The sequence below is a fragment of the Hyaena hyaena genome, unplaced genomic scaffold (genome assembly GCF_003009895.1).
Source record: "Hyaena hyaena isolate Hyena2069 unplaced genomic scaffold, ASM300989v1 scaffold_201, whole genome shotgun sequence".
NCBI lineage: Eukaryota > Metazoa > Chordata > Mammalia > Carnivora > Hyaenidae > Hyaena > Hyaena hyaena.
In genome coordinates this window covers 918,879-939,059 of record NW_024080833.1, presented here as the reverse complement: position 1 = coordinate 939,059, position 20,181 = coordinate 918,879, and the positions used below count along the sequence as shown (strand labels likewise).

The following is a 20,181-nucleotide window of genomic DNA, read 5'->3' as shown; positions in this document are numbered from 1 at the left end:
AAATCTTTGTGATCTTGGATTAGGTAAAGATTCTTAAATAGGACACAGAAAGCATGAAGTATAAAAGACCCTGTTAAAAAGACAAGACAAACTGGGAGACAAATATCTGCAACATACATATCTGATTAAAAACTTGTATCAAGAGGGGGGTGCGCCTGGGTGGCTTAGTCGGTTAAGCGTCCAACTTTCGCTTGGGTCATGATCTCGCGGTTCGTGGGTTCGAGCCCCGCGTCGGGCTCTGTGCTAGCTCAGAGCCTGGAGCCTGTTTCAGAGTCTGTGACTCCCTCTCTCTGGCCCTCCCCTGCTCACGCTGTCTCTCTCTCTCTCTCTCTCCTAGAAATAAATTTAAAAAAACATTAAAAATTAAAAAAAAAAAAACACTTGTATCAAGAGGGGCCCTTGGGTGGCTCAGTCGGTTAAGTGTCCAGGTTAAGCGTCCGACTTTCGCTTGGGTCATGATCTCGCGGTTCGTGGGTTCGAGCCCCGCGTCGGGCTCTGTGCTAGCTCAGAGCCTGGAGCCTGTTTCAGAGTCTGTGACTCCCTCTCTCTGGCCCTCCCCTGCTCACGCTGTCTCTCTCTCTCTCTCTCTCCTAGAAATAAATTTAAAAAAACATTAAAAATTAAAAAAAAAAAACACTTGTATCAAGAGGGGCCCTTGGGTGGCTCAGTCGGTTAAGTGTCCAGGTTAAGTGTCCAACTTCGGCTCAGGTCATGATCTCACAGTTCGTGGGTTTGAGCCCCGCATCAGGCTCTGTGCTGACAGCCAGCTCAGAGCTTGAAGCCCGTTTCAGATTCTGTATCTTCCTCTCTCTCTGACCCTCCCCTGCTCATGCTGTCTCTCTCTCTCTCTCTCTCTCTCTCTCAAAAATAAATAAAAAACATTAAAAAAAAGAACTTGTATCAAGAACATATAAAGAATTCCTACAATATTAGGAAGGTAAATCTGAACTTTTAACCAAAGTATAAGGATGGCAAATAAGCCATGAAAAGATATTCAACATCATTAATCATTAGGAATAAATCAAACACAAATTAAAATGATAATGATATCATTATACCTACATATCTAGAGAGGCTAAAATTAGGAAGACTCCCAATGCCAAGTGCTGTGGGAATGCAGTATGGCACAACTATTTTGGAAAGCAGTCTGGCAATATCTTATAAAGTTAAATACACTTACACAACTCAGCAATTCTATTGCAAGTTACTACCCAAGATATAATATTTTAAAAGAATCCCACTCTAGTTATTTTTCCCAAGGGGTAAACAAAGTGTCATTATTTATATATTCTTTATTGCTATAAGCATTGTTTAAAAAAAATTTTAATATGCTATAAGTACTTGAAACCCACCCACTCTAACCTTGACATTAATAAGAATCCATTACAATTATTAAAAATATAAGCCATCTAGGGGGGCCTGGGTGGCTCAGTTGGTTGAGCATCCGACTTCGGCTCAGGTCATGATCTCGTGGTGATCTCGCAGTTTGTGAGTTCGAGCTCCAAGTCAGGCTCTGAGCTATCAGCACAGAGCCTGAAACCTGCTTCAGATTATGTATCTTTCCCTCTCTCTGCCCTCCCATGCTCATGCTCTGATTCTGTCTCTCAATAATAAACAAACATTAAAAAATTTTTTTAAATATATATATAAACCATCTAGTATAATTTTGCAAACCTCAAGCCAAGATGTATCAGTAAATATTCTACGAGGTCAACACCACAATTTCTAGCCTGATACAGAACAGACAATAGTGACGCTAACCACCACTTGGAGAATCTTTTTAGCTGCATATGTGTATCACAATTTACCCCGTAAATGTATTTTTACTGTGGAGCTGGTCCAACATTTTAGAAACACTGACCTAGAACATGTTTATAATATAAATTCTGTGCTACCAGCAGCTCCTATTCCTTCTAAGCGTTTTCATCCTATACCAGGGAAGAATGAAATCCACAGAAGAGCCATTCAAACCTGTCTGCAGCTGCTATCATTGATATCCCTTTGTTGGCCTTATCTTCAGGAATTATCAGCATACTCTGTTACATGTATTTGCCATATTTGACAGTCATTTTTCACTACTAAAATCAGACATCTTTCAATTTGCATTGAGATTTCAAAACTAAAGAAACAAAATACGAATATTCCACTAACTTTTCTCCAACAGCTAACAAGGAAGCAAAAGTCAGAATTTATTGGGGCGCCTGGGTGGCTTAGTCGGTTAAGCGTCCGACTTTCGCTTGGGTCATGATCTCGCGGTTCGTGGGTTCGAGCCCCGCGTCGGGCTCTGTGCTGACTGCCAGCTCAGAGCCTGGAGCCTATTTCAGAGTCTGTGTCTCCCTCTCTCTGACCCTCCCCTGCTCACGCTGTCTCTCTCTCTCTCCTAGAAATAAATAAAAATATTAAAAAAAAAAAAAGTCAGAATTTATTAACTCATATAACATATTGTAACTTGGCAACACATTATGAAGAACTAGGTAATGTACATGTATTCAGGATATACTAAAGAAGAATCTAAATGCAAAAATTATCCATTTCAATATATAGGACTCCAATGATACTCCAAAGATACAGATTTCCTAATCCCCTTACAAACAGAAATTTCAAACTCCACTATAAAGATGTCATTGGAAGGTACCTGCAAGGCTCAGTTGGCTGTGTCTGACTTCGGCTCAGGACATGATCTGGAAGTTCCTGAGTTTGAGCCCCACATCAGGCCCGCTGCTGTCAGCACAGAGCCTGCTTCTCTGATCCTCTCTCTCCCTCTCCGCCCCTCCCATTTGTGCTCTATCAAACATAAATAAACCTTTATAATAAACAAACAAACAAATAAAGTTGTCATTGGCTGCCTGCTATAGTCTGAATGGCTGGGTCCCTTCAAAATTCCAATGTTGAAATCCTAACCCCCCAGGTGATTAGCATTAGGAGGTGGATCTTGGAGAGGTGATTAAATCAGGATTAGTGCCCTTCTAAGAGACCCTGCTTCTGCCCTGTGTGGTTACAAGGAAAAGATGGCCTTGGATCAGGAAGCAGGCCCTCCTCACCAGGCTGAGATCCTGACGCAGTCACCCCACTCTCAGCCTTCCAGCCTCCAAAACTGTGAGACATACATTTCTGTTGTTTATAAGCTATCCAGTTTATGCTTTTTTGTCACAGCAGCCCAAGCTCACCAAAACACTGCTTAATCATAGCTTAAGGATTTTATATTAAACATACAATACATTAGGGCACACAACTCCCTTGAAAAGTTCTTTTACTCTTTTGTCGATAAAAGTAGAAGGGTTACAAAGTATAAATTCAAGCGTGGACAAGTCCATATAAAATGAGAGAAATAGGAGTAGAAAAAAGAAATGTGCAGAAACAATAGCTTCTATTATAAGCAACGTTTATCTCTATAACACTGTGTGTATCTAAACTTTGTGACCGATAAATTATTATAATAATCACTGAATCCCAAAAGCACTACAGTATCTTGAGATGCAAACATTTAAATCTACAGGTGTTTCCGATGCTGGACTTTGTAACTCAGTCTATAAAAAAATGAATCCTACATGGAAATTTTGATCAGGCCCATAAAGATGACAATAGCTGGCCTAGCCTCTGAATCCCAGTAAAATCTTGTGAATTTGGGGGTTGTAAGTGAACATACATATTTTTCTTCTAAATAACATAGCAAATTATTTATCTTCATTCCCACAATATAAAAAGATGTTTTACTTAACAGCAGTTTTGACAGGAGGAATAGAAGTAATTAATTAAATTTAAAATCACCTACAAAGCCTGAATACCACTATTGGAAAAACACATGCTATGGTGAAATAATTTTAAATGTAAACACTACAAGAATAATCTTTCAATTCTATCTGTGAGTTATTTACTTACCAAGTAATTCATTATTAAAAATACAAATAATGGAGATAAATTGAAAAAATAATCTACGATACTATAAACAATCAAAATGTTTGAAGTCTCAAAAAGAAAAAAGGAATCTACCTTTTAAAATTGTTTAAATTTATTATTATTTATTTTGAGAGAGTGAGAGAGAGAGAGAGAGAGAGGGGAGGGAGAGAATCCCAAGCAGGCTCCGAGCTGCCAGCACAGAGCCTGATGTGGGGCTCGAACTCAAAAACCGTAAAATAATGACCTACCCCAAAACCAAGAGTTGGACACTTAACCTTAAACCTGGTGCCCCCATCTTCTAAACTCTTGAACTTGGGCTTCATAAAAGACTTTGTAGGAGTACTTCAAAATATTATTTTTTAAAAACTCATTAATCTCATTAATTCAGTCACTNGCCTCCCATTGTAGAAATTCCTTTCTCTGACTTCATGTTGTTGCTGAACCTTTAAATAAAGACACCCAAACCGACAGGACAGAGATGCCTGCCTGGTGATCAGAAAGAATCTCGGGGCTCTCTCACTCTCTCGCCGACACCGTCCATCCTTCAGGGACCCCTGGACCTGTCAGAGCCGGCGCGGCCTCCGACACCCCAAAATCCTAGAACTGTAAGTGACTTCAGCAAGGTCACAGGATACAAGATTAGCACATACACAAAGTTGCATATACTAATAATGATCATATGTAAGTTGAACTTAAAACACAAAACCATTTGTAACTGCTCCAAAGAAAATTAAATATTTAAACATAAATATAAAAAAATAAGTATAACATACCCTGATAATTATAAAATGCTGATGAAAGACACCAACTTAAATATAGAGTGTACCATGTTAATGGATCAGAAGACTCAATACAAAGATGTCGGTTCTTCTCTAATTGATATATAAATCCAAAGCAATTCCTATCAAAATCTCAGTAAGGTAATTTGGGGATAAAAACAAGCTTGTCCTACAACTCATATGGAAAGGCACAAGACATAGAACAGCTAAAACAATTTTGAAAAAAACAAACTAAGGGGGGAAAGATCACTCAACTTGATGTTAAAACTTACCATACAGCTACAATAATAAGCAAGACAGTGTGGTACTGTTCACAGAGGAACAGACACCCAAATCAATGATAAAGAATAGAGAACACAGAATTAGATCCACACAAAAATGCCCAACTGATTTCTAAAATAAAGGTGCAAAAGTAATTGAATGGAGAAATTCTAAAATAAAGGTGCAAAAGTAATTGAATGGAGAAATACAGCCTTTCAACAAATGGTGCTAGATCAAGTGGACATTCATAGGCACAAAAATGAACTTCAAGCTAAACCACACACATCATATAAAAATTAACACAAAATGGACCCTAGACTTAAATAAAATTTTAGGGAAAAACACCTAGGAGACAACCTTTAGGATCTAGGGATAGGTTAAGAGTTCTCAGACATGATATCAAAAGCATAATCCTAAAAGGAAAAACTGATCAATTGTACTTCACTGAAGTTAAAAACCTTCATTCTGCAAAAGACCCTATGAAAAGAATGAAAAAATCAGCTATAGACTGGGAGAAAATAATGAAAACTGCACACCTGATAAAGGACTAGTACCTAAATTATGTAAGTAGTCCCAAAACTCAACAGTAAAAAAAATAAGCCAAACAAAAATTGAGAAAATTGAGCAAAAAACCATGAAGGGACATTTCACTGAAAATATAAAGATGGCAAATAAGTACATAAAAAGATGCTCAGGGGCACCTGGGTGGCTTAGTCGGTTAAGCGTCCGGTTTTTGCTTAGGTCATGATCTCGCGGTTCATGGGTTCGAGCCCCGCGTCGGGCTCTGTGCTGACTGCCAGCTCAGAGCCTGGAGCCTGTTTCAGTCTGTGACTCCCTCTCTCTCTGACCCTCCCCTGCTCACGCTGTCTCTCTCTCTCTCCAAGAAATAAATAAAACATTAAAAAAAAAAAAAAAAGAAAACCACTTTTAAAGGATGCTGTTCAAAAATACACTATTTATAAAGTATATATTATCACATTTAAAATATTATTTAAGATAAGGAACAGCATATATATACATACATATGTATATATATATACACACACACTGATATTTGAAAATCGATAATCTGGAAATTCTACTGAAATCAGCAGACTCTTGCTCTTCAATTCCACGCTACTCAACGCCAACTCTGTTCCCATTAGGGAGACAGAGGAGGAAGGGGGGAAAGGAAAGGTATGGATTCATATTTTAACCCACTGTCATAGATACAGCTGAGAAACTAAACCTAAAGAAAACGCTAATACGTAAACCTATGTAGATCAGTACTTAAAACAATCCAACTAATTCAGGACCAAACAAATTCATTCATGCAGAACACAGTGTTCAAGTTCGTTTTATCAAGCTAAAATTGTTATTTTTCAACAAAAAAAATATTAAAAGAAATACTGCATACCATTTTAGGTTAATGATTAAAAACACTCCCTAATGATGTTTAATTTTGAAACAATTAATCACCACTCTAGGTACCTATCCTAGAACAAATATGTATATTTGTGTATATATATATATATATAAATATATGTATATTATACAAGCATGTATAAAAATATTCACTGGAGTGCTTTAGTAACAGCCAAGGTTCATTTCCAGAGGAAATGTCCAAGTGGACTACAGGACCTTCATACCGTTAAACGCTATGCAATAGTTTAAAAGTCTGAATAGGTCTATTTTTACTGCCTGGAAAGATCTCTAAGAGGGAATGTAGAAAAAGCAAATTGCAAAACAAGGTTTACAAGACGACAGCAAAGATGCAGGATTCACACACACACACACACCCCTACAGCATTTCCATATGTACATGTGTGCTTGTAAAAATGCAAAAAAGGTCTGCAGGAACATTCAGGGAACAGATAACAGTGTTACCTCTGAGAGAGAGAGAGAAAGAGAGACTGAAATGGGAGGGAATCATAGAAATTTCTGCTTCATTTTTATTAAGTTTGTACGACAAAAATGTATTCACCTGTCGCTTGAAAACTCTAAAACACAAGAATAGGAAAAACAAATGCTTGCTCAGTGCTCTCAAGTAAGTAACAAACCAGAACCGTTACAGTAGGAAGATTTCGTTTTCTAAAGAAAATGCCTTGATTTGAAGGCAAAACCGAATGCCGTCACTGAACACCTGCCTGGCAAAAGTGACAAAACCGGGGGGGGGGGGTGCTTTTAAATGATGTCTTATCTTCCAATAAAAGAGAATACAATGTGCTGAAATTCGGCCGAAGAAAAAAAGACCCTTACTATAAATACGTCCACCTTTCTGGACTTTTTTTTAGCTGGCTCAGCTTGACCCAGAATCCTCACAAAACCACTGTCACCAACACGAAAAGCGGTGGACTACCGTCCCCTCCAGCGCCGAGGGCTGTTTTTAGAAAGCTGAACTGAGACCCAGTCAAGGCCAAGTGCGTTTGCAGTGGAGGGACGGGGAGCGCGAAACCCTACACCTCCTCAGAGCGGTCGCAACGACCCGAACAGCGCCGGGCGGCACCGGGGCGCGGGGGCGGGGAGGGCTCGGCGGCCACACTGAGGGTCCGGCTGCGAGCCGCCGCCAGTTCACGCCGAGCCGGTCCCGGGCGGAGGTCCCCAGGGGGGCGCCGCACCCGCACCCGCACCCTCTGGGGCTGTCAACAAAAACTTAGTCCTTCGGCGGAGCGGGCAGAGCGCCGGGGGAAGAGCACCAGCGCCAACTTTGGCTCGACACGAAGAGGCTCCGGGAGGTGCGGCAAGTCCTCTCCCAAATCCCACTCCGCGAACGACGCCGACACCTTTGCGGCCAGCGGCGTCCGTGCCCCCCGCCCCCGCCAAGCCCCCCGAGGAGAGCCCAGCAAGGGCGGTGGCTGGCAGCATGCAAGGGGGGGGCTTGGCCGTGAGAGGACTCCGGCAAGGAGTCCGTCGGCCAACGTCCACCCAGCACCCCAGGGACTCCGGGGCGCCCCCCGCCGAGGCGCGGTCCCACCTCCAACAGCCCCGGCGGCGCGGCCCCCTCCCCCACCTCAGGGCGGCGACCTCGGCGCCTCCGCCCCCGGGCCCCCGCTCACCCAGGTAGCGGCTCCGCAGCCGGGACGGGTCCTCCAGCCCGAGGGACCTTTTCCTCACGTCCCACAACAGGTGTGGGCAGGAGCCACCCCGAGACATGGCTCCGCCGGGCCGGGGCGGGAGGGGAGACCACCGCGTGGGGGAGGGGAGAAGGGGGAGGGGACACGCGGATCAACACCCGAGCCGCACCAGCATCGTCCGCGCGCCGGGCCTCGCGAGCACGGCGGCTTAGATGGCGGCGGCGCCCTCGCCCCCGAAGCCCGGCCGCGCCCGGGCCGGAGCTCGCCTCATACTCTCCTCCTCAGACTACCCAGAACATCCAGAGATCAGCAACAATCCCTCCCTCGGGCCCCCTCCAGCAGGAGGAGGCGGAGGCGGCCGCGGCTCCTCCCTCTCCTCGCTCTCGACGCCCTCCCCTCCGAGCCTTTCTCGCGAGATGACGACCACCCCCGGGGCCGAGGCCCGAGTGCGCCACGGCCGCCCTCACCCTAGCAAAGCGGGCTCGGGACGCCGTGGCCGAATCCTCGAGTCTCTGTGGACAAGTGAGGGATAGAGAGAGATGATGATGAGATGTGACGTCTCTCCGTCACGAGTCTCATTCCAAACGAAGAAGAGCATTGTGCGGCGTCATCTTTAGTCGGGGCACCGAAGGCCTGGAAAGCCCACGTTAACTACGGGCCTTCTCAGTCAGAGTGAAAGGGGACCGGAGCCGGCGCAGCTTCACTTTCCCTTCTCCAACATGGCCTCGAGGGCAGGAAGGAGAGATTAGCGGTTCGCGCGGGACCCCGCCCACCCCGCGGGGCAGGCCAATCACCGTGGGCAGCTCGGCCCGCGCACGCGCGCTGCCGCCGGGGCGCCGTATTGGTCGGGTGAGGCGGGCCCTCTGGCACCTGTTGCCGCGACTCCTCCTCCTTCCCGCGGCGGGCGGGCGGGCGGGCGGGCGGGGGCGGAGCGGGGCGGGCCGCCGGAGAGCCCCCGCCCCCCGGTGTCTCCTGGGCCCCGGCCTCGGGGCGGTTCGCAGGGGGGCGGGCTGGGCTGCGGGAAGGGCGCGCGAGGGGAGCGGAGGACGCCGGGCGCCGCGGCTGGAGAAGGTGACGAGTGCCCTTCGTTGTCATCCAGGGAGGAGCACGCGGCCGCCGTCCCGCTCGGCCGCCCACGATCCCGCGTCCGCAGAGATGTCAGCCGCCGGCGTCCGGGGCCTTCGGGCCACCTACCACCGGGTCCTCGATAAAGTGGAGCTCATGCTGCCGGAGAAGTTGAGGCCGATTTACAACCACCCAGCAGGTAATAGGTCCAGAATGGCTCTCTCCGACACCCGCCCTCCCCCTCCTTCGAAAATGGACCTTGAGAGGCCACGGGCGGCTCTGCCGCTGAAGGCATCCTCCGCGGCCGCAGCCTCTTCCCTTCCGGGGAACCGGCTCAGTCCCCCACCCTCCCAGCCTTCCGCCTTCTCCGCCCCCGTCTGTCCTAAACCTGCGATTCTTGCGTCAGCGCCCTTCCCGACCTTTGTTGCACCCCATCTCTTAGGCGCGACCCAAACCCCGACCGGGCTTCTGGGGTCTATCCTTCCCCTTTTCCGCGGCCACGAGTCGGTGTGGGTCCTCACGAAATTCCCATTCGCTCCCGTTTCCCTCCAGCTGACCCACGCGGAGCCGAGCCGGCTGGTCGCCCCGCAGGGTTTGGGGTAAAGGTCACACGCTTCCGGCAGCTCCGGCCGGCAGGGGCCTGCAGATGCCGTGCCCGGGGTTCCGAGTCGGTGTCCTGCCTCGTCGCCTGGGTCCCATGTGCCCTTGCACATGAAACTCCCGAGCGAGCCCTCCCTAGACTTTTCCGTGTGCACCCCCGGAGTGATTCTGCGCCGCCTCTTCCTATAGATGTGACCTTGGGCGAAATCCTAGGTATTTCCATTGCTGTGAAATCTGCTCAGTGTGAGGACTGAAGGTAACATGTGTGTTTGATTCTTCGCACATGTTGGCTCTCATTTGTCCTGTTGGAAACAAATATTCCTGTGGTTGAAATAAAAGAATTCTTTAAGAAACTGGAAGATGCTAATCCTTCCAGCTCTTCAAGGTCTAGAATTTTGTTACCTCTTCTATAACGTGGGAACTAAAACCGGAGGTGCTGAGGTCTCTCTCAAGCCTAAGATTTAGCAAGTGAGAAACTGTGTTATAAATGGATGGAGTGCAACCCAGAAGTGATCCTTTTTTCCTTCATGGTTCAGTATCTCTGCAGCTGGTATTGTTAGGAAAGTTGTCCTTTCCCCTCGTATTTGACTAGGAAGCCTCTCTGTGGAGTCTGAGATGATACCTGGCTCTGTTTGATAAAGGAATGAATAGTATAATAATGGCAGACTAAAGTATGAAGTAAATATTGTGTTTTAGTGTATTATTTACTGCAGTATGGTACCCATTATAAAATTAATTGATCTCCAAGGAGAGTTTAAGGAGAATTCTTTAAGACGTTTACTTTTTTTAATACTCAATTTTTTGGAATTGTGCTGTGTTTTGTGACGAGGGTTTTCAGGAGGGAGGGTTGAGCAACGCTTCTGTAGTAATGCAGGCTTTGGAGTCGACTGAACTCTATGGAGTCAACTCCGACTCTCTTAAGCTTCGTGTTTGGGCTGTAGGAAGGGCAGGATAGAGGAGGAGCAGATTTAACACCGAAGTGGGGGGTGGTTTTACAGCGATATAGTGATATTTTCCAGGGCCTTGGCTTTAACGCACTTTAATTCAGTCATCTTTCCGAATCCAGAGAAATTATCTTTCGTTTGTAGACCGTGCATTTCATGTTGATGTTCTTGAATCAGTTCGGTGATTGTAACCCCCTTGGGGGAAGGAGAATAGGCTCTGAGGCCAGACACAGGCAGGTTTAAAGTTTGGCTGTGTGACCTTGACCTTAAAGCCCTGAAGCCTTATTTTTCTGATCTATAAAATGGGGATAGTAATTATCATTTCAGGATTGTTGTGAAAATTAAATGATACAATGGCTATAAAACATTTAGCAAAGCATTTACATTTAGATCTGAACGAGTGTTCTCTCCCGTCTAAGCTTTTAACCAATACATGCGATAAGAGTACGTATCACTGGCAGGCGCCTGGGTGGCTTTGTCGGTTAAGCGTCCAACTTTGGCTCAGATCATGATCTCAAAGTCTGTGAGTTCCAGCCCTGTGTCAGGCTCTGTGCTGACAGCTCAGAGCCTGGAGCTGCTTCAGATTCTGTCTGCCCCTCCCCCGCTCTGTCTGTTTGTCTTTCTCAAAAATAAACATTATATATAAAAAAGAGTAACTATCACTGCAGAATTATTTGTGATTAAAAAGTTACAGGCACGCAAATGTAGAAATGGAGAAGCATGAAAAATATAACTCTCGATTCATTAGTATTGAGTAAAATCTGAGGAAACATTGATTATTGCTCCAAGAATTATCAGAGTGAATATTCATGGTTTTTTGTATACTATTTTGCATAATAGCATGTTATTGAATTTTCATTTAAACGTTAGATTAAATTCACACACCGGAGGTTTTTACAATGATATTCAAGGCTAGGATATTAACAGTTGGATATCATACATTGTGGATTCTGAAGTTTTGAAATTTAATTTTCTCACTGGCAGAATGTCCAGATAGGTAACGAGAAAATGTCTTGATATAGATCTATATTAGAGTTGAAGTATTGTTATATAATATGTCATTAGATCACGAGGATACATACTGGAGTTAGACCTGAGGTCTTCATCATTCACTACTGTGTTCTTCCTGGCATATTGTGATCTACCTCTGTAGAGTAAGAATAGGGTTCTAACCAAACGTGTGTTCTAGCAAGTTCAGTTCTCATAAGGTATGTCCCTCTTCACCACCACCTCCTGACTATGAAAGTATGTGACTCTGCACTAGCCAGCCGCATAGCCCTACTCCAGGTATTTGTCAGAGAAATGACCTTGAAATCACACTGCCCAATGTTTACTTAAAAGCTTAGTTGAGGGGAAAAAAACATTATTAGTGAAGGAGTGTCATTTGTATTTATGAGTTCCAAAATGAATTGTCCCAAGGTATGCACAAAACGAAACATTGGAATGTAGGAAGAAAACAATACCTTCTATTAAGGCTTTCTATTATTTTATCCTTTTAAAATTTCTATTCTTTACATATCTCACTTAAAAATATATTTGTATAGGTAGATGTATATGGATATGCATACAATTGAGTTCTGTGGAATCAACATATGTACATATATGTGAATATGTAAGTTATTACATAGCTTATAAATACATAAAATATGTAGGGGATGTGTGCTCAAAAATTTTGTTTTTTAATGATGGGGCATATGTTCAAAAGTAGTTGGGAGACTACAGCTCTAAAGGACCCAAAAACTACCCTAGAAGGAGGTCTAAACGTACAAACTTCCAGTTATAAAACACACACACTTTGGAGAGGTAATCTACAACAGGCGACTGTAATTAACAACACTGTATGATATATTTAAAAGCTGCTAAGACGGTAGATCTTAAAAGTTCTTCTGACATAGCTAAGCGGGGCAGTGGAAGTTAACTAAACTCAGTGTAGCGACTGCAGTATAAACATTATGTTCTACGTCTTAAACTAGTACAGTGTTATGTGTCAATTATATCTCAGTAAAACTTGGGGAAAATAAAATAATAAATACTAAAAATAAAAACTATGCTTCAACTAAGTCAGCCCATAAAACAGGCATTTGAACCGTATCATTTTGTGTGCCTCACCGTAGCTTTCGTTGTTTTTCTTGAGTTACATTTTGGCTTAAGTGGAAGTACTTTTGAAAAAATAGTTGAGTGAAATCTGTTGCAATGCCTAGTGCGCTGTTCTGAGAATATCTTGCTCCGTATTCCATGATATTCTCCCTGTGAAGGCTCACAGGAAAAGTTACTTTAACATCCTAATAATATTTGTATTTTTCTCAGGTAAGAGACCTGCTTTTTCCTTTTTATCTTAAAGAGCTAACTGTGTTTTAAAATAAAGACATACTAAACGAACCCATGTTAGCAGTATTCATAAGGGACTATCTTTATCATAAAAATTAAAGTAATTACTTAAGGAAATGTTATTTTAATTTTCTTAAATGCATTTATTTATTTTGAGAGAGAGACAGTGCGTGAGTGGGGGAGGGGCAGAGAGGGATAGGAAGAGAGAGAATCCCAAGCAGCCTCTGCACTGTCACCACAGGGCCTGACATGGGGCTCAAGATCATGACCTGAGCTCGAATCAGGAGTCAGATGCTTAATCAACTGAGCCACCCAGGTGCCCCTGGTGTTATACTAGAGAGACTACTACAACTTAGTTCCGAGTATATGTTATTTTATTACATGTAAATACAGCCAAATGTGGATCAAATAAATAAGCAGTATAGATACGCACATAGTTATGAATTAACAGTTTTTTAGCATTTGTTATAACAGTTTATTTTCTTGCTACAGAGATTATCTGAAGAATTTTAATGCCAGTCCAGGATAGAGAATATAGATATTTAGACATCTAGATTATATTATCATACTTATATTATGTATAATATATAGAGTTATGTTCTTAAATATATATCTAATACATGTTTATAGGCACATTAAATATATAGATATATATTTATTATTTTTTACAGTCATAACCTCTGTTACCCTTAAACTTAAAGAATGAGAGCCAAATTGGAAAGTTGGGATTTTGAATACAACTGTAAGATACTGATGAAAAGTAAGATGTTTTTAAACCAGTAGCTACCAAGGAAGTTGACTTTTTCATTATTTGTTGAGGGCCTACTGTATATACGGCACTACTCTGGCACTTGGGGTATGTTAGTGAATAAAACAGAACTCCCTACCTGTAGAGGTCTTATATTCTCAGGAGAAATCCTGAAAGGAAACCGTGCTTGCTGTAGTTGTTAGTTTGACACTTAACACATCTTTTGTCCAGGAACCTGATTTTAATGAAATTCAGACTATTTATGCCTCACCTAGTTTGATTCAATAGACAGATCAAAGGAGAAGCAAGCCCTAAGGAAAGCTATGAATAATTTGATGGCTCCAGGTCGTGTGAGAATATTGATTTTGGTTATACGAGGGTATGAAAATGCTTAAAGTGTGGTCTGACGCAGCAGACAGAAGAGGAGCGGCAAAGAGGCCTGTGTTCTGCTCCTTGCTGTCTTGGACTCCCTGGTAGGAGACAAGTCACTTAACATCTAAATGCCTTGTATTTTCCTCTGTTAAAATAAGGGAGCTTGGGGGCGCCTGGGTGGCTCAGTTGTTTAAGTACCTGACTCTCGATTTCAGCCTAGGTCATATTTTCGAGGTTCATCAGATCAAGCCTCACATCAGGCTCTGTGCTGACAGCATTGAGCCTGCTTTGAATTCTTTTCTCTCTCTCTCTTTCTCTCTCCCTCTCTCTCTCTCCCCCCTCCCCCTCCCCCTCCCTCTCTCCCTCTCTCCCACTCATGCATGCAAATGCTCAAAATATGTGTAGGAAGAAAATAAAATAAGGTGGCTTGGATTTTCTTTAAGGTACTTTTTAGCTGTAATAATCTACAAGTTGATATTTTTACTAAGGCATTTCTTCGTTTCAAAGCTTTCAAGAAACTCAGATTTCATTGGGGAAAACTATGTAATTATCGTTAAGTTAGGATTTGGAGATCTTAGTTTTTAATCCTTGCCATGCTGTGTGTTTTACACAGGTAATTTCATGTCTCTGGGCTTCATTGACCTGACTTAGGAGATGAGTGCCTGAACTGATGATTTCAGCTATCTTTTTATATCTAAAAGTCATTGATTCTTTGTAACTGAACAAATAATGTAAATTTAAAGTATATCAAGCCTAAAATGCATATTAACTATTTTAGCTAGTTTTTTCACCTGTTATTTTACTTTGGCACACCAAAGCCTGTTTTCAATCGATATTTAATTTTTTTTATTTTATGTAGAGAAAGTATCTTTTTTTTTTTAATTTTAGTTAATGTACAGTGCAACAATATTGGTTTCAGGAGTAGACTTCAATTATTCATCACTTATATGCAACACCCAGTGCTCATCCCAAGTGCCCTTTTCAGTGCCCACCCCCCTCCATCAACCCTCAGTGTGTTCTCTATTGTTAAGTCTTTCGTTGTTTGTTTCTCTCTGTTCTTTTTCGCCTATGTTCATCTGTTTTGTTTCTTAAATTCCACATATGAGTGAAATTATAGGATATTTGTCTTTCTCTGATTGACTTATTTTGCTTAGCACAATACACTCTAGCTCCATCCACGTTGTCACAGATGCCAAGATTTCACTCTTTTTGATGGCCAAGTTATATTCCATTGTGTGTGTATATGTTTGTATCTATGTGTGTATATAACACATTTTCTTTTCTTCTTTATCCATTCATCGGCCGATGAACATTTGGACTCTCTCCATAGTTTGGCTGTTGTTAATAATGCTGCTATAAACTTGGGGATGCATATACCCCCTTCGAATCTGTATTTTTGTATCCTTTGGGCAAGTACTTAGTAGTGAGATTGCCGGATCACAGGGTAGTTCTATTTTTAGTTTCTCGAGGAACCTCCATACTGATTTCCAGAGTAGCTGCACCAGTTTTCATTCCCACCAACCGCGCAAAAGTGTTCCCCTTGCTCCGTATCCTCGCCAACACCTGTTGTTTCTTGTGTTGTTGATGTCAGCCGTTCTGACAGGGATGAGGTGGTGTCTCATTGCGGTTTTGTTTGTATTTCCCTGTCGATGAGTGATGTTGAGCATCTTTTCATGAGTCTGGTAGCTGTTTGGATCTCTTTGCAATCTACATTTTTTAAAATGATTATATACTCTTTACATTCTGTGTGCAATTTGAGTGATGGCTGTTCCCAAGTCCTTATGGAAGATATAAAGATTGTATGGCTCTAAAATGGTATCCTAGTTACATTCTTAGTGTGAAATCAGAGCTAGCTTTAGTACAAATAAAATGAGTCATTTTTGACAGTATATATCCGTGTCAAAGAGTAACCTTTACAAATTCTAAGGATTTGTAAGTAGCTGGTCACATGATGGCAAATTTGCTTAATATAAGGAACTTAGAAGAATGTTGAGGAAGGTTGAAAAGCAGCAAACCATAAAGAAACCGTGTGAAGGGGACAGGAAAAGGTGGTGAGAGCACTGAATAAGAAACTTTATTTTTCACATTGGGACACAGAGACCATCTCAGTTCAATGTTTGTAGGTGTGTGTGTTTGTGTGTATGTAAAGTTATTTATTCCAAGAAGGAAGGCTGAATCATACATAAAATAAATGACACACTTTCTGGGTAGAATTTACGTAATATTTCATTAACAGTAATTCCTTTAATTTATATCCAAGTTGGTTAGCATCTAGTGCTATAATGATCTCGGGGGCAGATTCCAGTGATTCACCCCCATGCATAACACCTGGTGCTCATCCCAACGTGTTCCGCCTTGTAGCCCATCCCCCACAGAACCCCTCCAACAGCCTCCTGCTTGGTCTCTGTGTTTAAGAGTCTCTTATGTTTTGTCTTCCTCCTTGTTTTTATATTATTTTTGCTTCCCTTCCTTTATGTTCATCTGTTCTGTATTTTAAGTTTCTCATGTGAGTGACGTCATACGGTATTTGTCTTTCTCTGACTAATTTCATTTAGCTTAATCCCCTCTAGTTCCATCCACGTGGTTGCAAATGGCAAGATTTCATTCTTTTTGATTGCCGAGTAATGCTCCATCGTATACGTGTAGCACATCTTCTTTATCCAGCCATCCATCGGTGGACGTTTGGGCTCTTTCCAAACTTGGGCTATTGTCGATAGTGCTGCTATACACATTGGGGTGCTTGTGCCCCTTCGAAACGGCAAACCTGTACTCCTTGGATAGATACCTAGTAGTGCAATTACTAGGTATAGGGTAGTTCTGTTGTTAATTTTTGAGGAAACCTCCATACTGTTTTTCAGAGTGGCTGCCCCAGTGTGCATTCCCACCAGCCGTGCAAAAGAGTTCCTCTTTCTCCACATCCTCGCCAGCATCTGTTGTTGCCTGAGTTGTTAATGTGAGCCACTCTGACCGGTGTGAGGTGGTATCTCATTGTGGTTTTGAGTTGTATTTTCCTGATGATGAGTGATGTTGAGCATTTTTTCATGCGTCTGTCAGCCATCTGGATGTCTTCTTTGGTGAAGTGCCCATTCATATCTTTTGCCCATTTCTTCACTGGAATATTTGTTCTTTGGGTGCTGAGTTTGATAAGTTCTTTATGGATTTTTGGATACTAACCCTTTATCTGATATGTCATTTGCGAATAACTTCTCCCATTCTGTCAGTTGCCTTTTAATTTTGCTGATTGTGAAAATGTAGGTCTCTTACATATTTGGTTATGGTACTCCCTTGGAGAATTTCTTAGATTCCTCTGTGAAAGCTTAAACCTTAAAAAAAAAAATCAATTTCACTTTTAAAATGAGACAAACCCAGGGACGCCTGGGTGGCTCGGTTGGTTAAGTGGCAAACTTCGGCCCGGGTCCTGATCTCACAGTTCATCGGTTCAAGCCCCACATCGGGCTCTGTGCTGACAGCTCAGAGCCTAGAGCCTACTTCAGATTCTGTGTCTCCCTCTCTCTGTCCTTTGCCCTCTCACAGTCTCTCAGTTTCTCAAAAAACGGATAAAAATGTTTAAAAAAATTTTTTTTAAATGAGACAAACCCAGGGGCATCTGACTCCTGGTTTTGGCTCAGGTCATAATCTCATAGCTTCGTGAGTTCGAGTCCAGTGTCAGGCTCTGCGCTGACAGTGCAGAGCCTGCTTGGGATTCTCACTCCCTGTATCGGCCCCTCCCTACTCGTTCTCTCTCTCTCTCTGAAAATAGATAAATAAATGAACTTTAAAAAAATAAAATGAGAAAAACCCATAGTATCAAAGAGAAAATGACCATTGTATTATTCTGTGTTTTTCTTTGTTATGCTTAAAAATAGGTTATAGTTTTAAATATAAAATATGTGTGGTTTTTTTAATGCTTGATATTTCCAAATTGTCAGCATTTGAGGCCTTTTTGAATTTCCAAGAGTAGACTTCTAGGAAACTTAAGAATTACTTAAATGTTACTTAATTGTGTTACTTATTAGTTAATTCTTTGTCCAAAAGAATGTACATTTATATTTGGTGGGGACACATTTACCTCATCTTGGACTCCCAATTAAATTTCATAAGAGGTGATTTTTATTCAGGGTATTTTCAGCTGTTCAAATTTTCTACCTATTGAAATTTTTCATTCATTGTAATGAATGTTAGCTAGATGCTCTGTTTCTATGTCTGATTATCTTGATTTTAAGGTATTATAATCCCATCAGGTATCATAATCATTTAATTATTTTTTTAATGCTTACTTAATTATTTATTTTGGAAGAGAGGGTGAGTGAGAGCAGGCGAGCACACAGGCAGGGGAGGGGCAGAGAGAGTGGGAGACAGAGAGAATCCCAAGCAGGCAGCATGGAGCCTGACTGGGGGACCCCACTGACTGCAAGATCACGACCTGAGTCGAAACCAGGAGTCCGATGCTCAACCGACTGAGCCACCAGGTGCCCCTGACGCGGCTGTTCATACAAGGGAGCATTAAACAATGAGATAATTAGGTGGGGCTTTTTTATGTTTATTTATTTACTTTGAGGGAGAGAGAGAGAGCTGGCCCATAAGCTGGGGAGCCAGTTTGGGGGTCTCTCTTTGCCCCTCCCCCACGGGCGCTCACACGAGTCCTCTCTCTCGCTCTCTCAAAATAAATGAATACATTTTAGAAAAAGAATCGTTAGAGGTGTCCGGGTGGCTCAGTCAGTTGAGCATCTGACTTCAGCTCAGGTCCTGATCTCACAGTTTGTGAGTTCGAGCCCCGCATGGGCTCAGCTGCTGTCAGCGCAGAGCCTCCTTCAGATCCTCAGTCCCCTCTCTCTGTGCCCCTCTGCTCACACTCGCTCAAGAATAAATCAAACATTTAAAAAAATTGAAGGAAGTCTTGTTATGTATTTTTTTTGCAGACAGAAGTAGCTGGGTCATTATGTAGAACATATACCTGTTCTTTACCATGTCTAGAAAGACAATATGACGAGGTAAAATTGTGTTCTCACTGTTTGATCTATTTCCAGATGCTTTGCTTTGTCAATACTTAACGTTTTACAGATGTTGGAAGAAGGAGGAATGTTTCCTCATGACTGTTTCCACTGTCGATTGTGGTTTTCAAGAAGTACCTCTGTGCCTGAATTCATACGTGTCTCAATTTACTTGTTTACTCATAAGATACAAAATGATTAGCTAAGATAAAGTGGAAAAGTGAACTAAAATACATTTTACGATGTTTTGTTAGTCCATTGTACGGCATGGGTTTTGTCAGGCCACTGATTTCCTTTTCTCAACAATGAAGAAAACACTATGTGTTTGCATGTATAGATATCCAACTCTGACTATTTGTGTCACTTGCCCGCATCCTCTGATACCTCAGAAAATTAGACATTAGAATGTCTTATAATACATATTTGCAAATGAGATTTTTTCATTCAGGTGCTTAGCAGTTGTGAAAATAATGGCGGGCTTATTTTATATTTAAAAATTATTCACCAGAATATTCATACCTCTCGTGGTCCAGTTCCTAGCAACCATAATTTCACGTTTGAGGAGTTTTTCTTTGGTTGCAAAGGAAGGGAGTAGTTACTGTTTTAAAGCTATCATCTAGCTTCAGGTAGTTGAGTAAATTAGTTACCAAGCAAACACTTACTGAAAAGCTTGACTGTTGATTAACTCTGAAAGATCAAATATTTAAGCTCATAAAGACTCCAGAACCTAGAGGTGTTATTCTGGAAACCATGTTGAAGGTGGCAGAGGAGGAAGCATCAGTTTTGAAATAGGAAGTGAGGAGTTGGCTGAGAAGTTCAAAGCCAGAGACCAAAACGTTGTGCTGACTTACACTTGTGTGCTGGAGGCAACCTTCATGCAGAATATAAAAAATAAACATAGTAATTGATATTGCATGTGACTCAGAGACTTTGTACATGACAAAGAAAAATAAGCCAAGAGTGCTCTGATGGGAATCTCAGGAGCTCAAGCTAAACAAAATAACTAGAGAGTTTGAAAAGACTGTCTTATAGCATCAGTACATTATGCCATCAGACTTAGGGGAAGAATATTCAGGAACCAGATAGGGGAGTATCATGGTCTAAGAGTAGAGTAACCAGTGAGTGAAAATCTGCTACAGCCCT

The 20,181-nt window shown here is 42.3% G+C and overlaps 2 protein-coding genes across 3 annotated transcripts in view; one reads left to right on the top strand and one right to left on the bottom strand.

Annotated features, from left to right (window-relative positions):
* The window catches only part of DCAF6 (DDB1 and CUL4 associated factor 6), a 141,989-nt gene extending 133,694 nt beyond the window's left edge, over window positions 1–8,295 (bottom strand). For both annotated transcript variants that reach the window (XM_039241904.1, XM_039241905.1), the window contains exon 1: window positions 7,973–8,295. In XM_039241904.1, the coding sequence (XP_039097835.1) occupies window positions 7,973–8,069 (97 nt within the window). In that variant the 5' untranslated portion in view covers window positions 8,070–8,295. The remainder of the gene's footprint in view (window positions 1–7,972) is intronic.
* Window positions 8,296–8,983: 688 nt separating this feature from the next.
* MPC2 (mitochondrial pyruvate carrier 2) overlaps window positions 8,984–20,181 on the top strand; it is a 28,886-nt gene continuing 17,688 nt past the window's right edge. Inside the window, exon 1 of the mRNA XM_039241892.1 lies at window positions 8,984–9,254. Coding sequence (XP_039097823.1) covers window positions 9,146–9,254 — 109 coding nt within the window. The 5' untranslated portion in view covers window positions 8,984–9,145. The remainder of the gene's footprint in view (window positions 9,255–20,181) is intronic.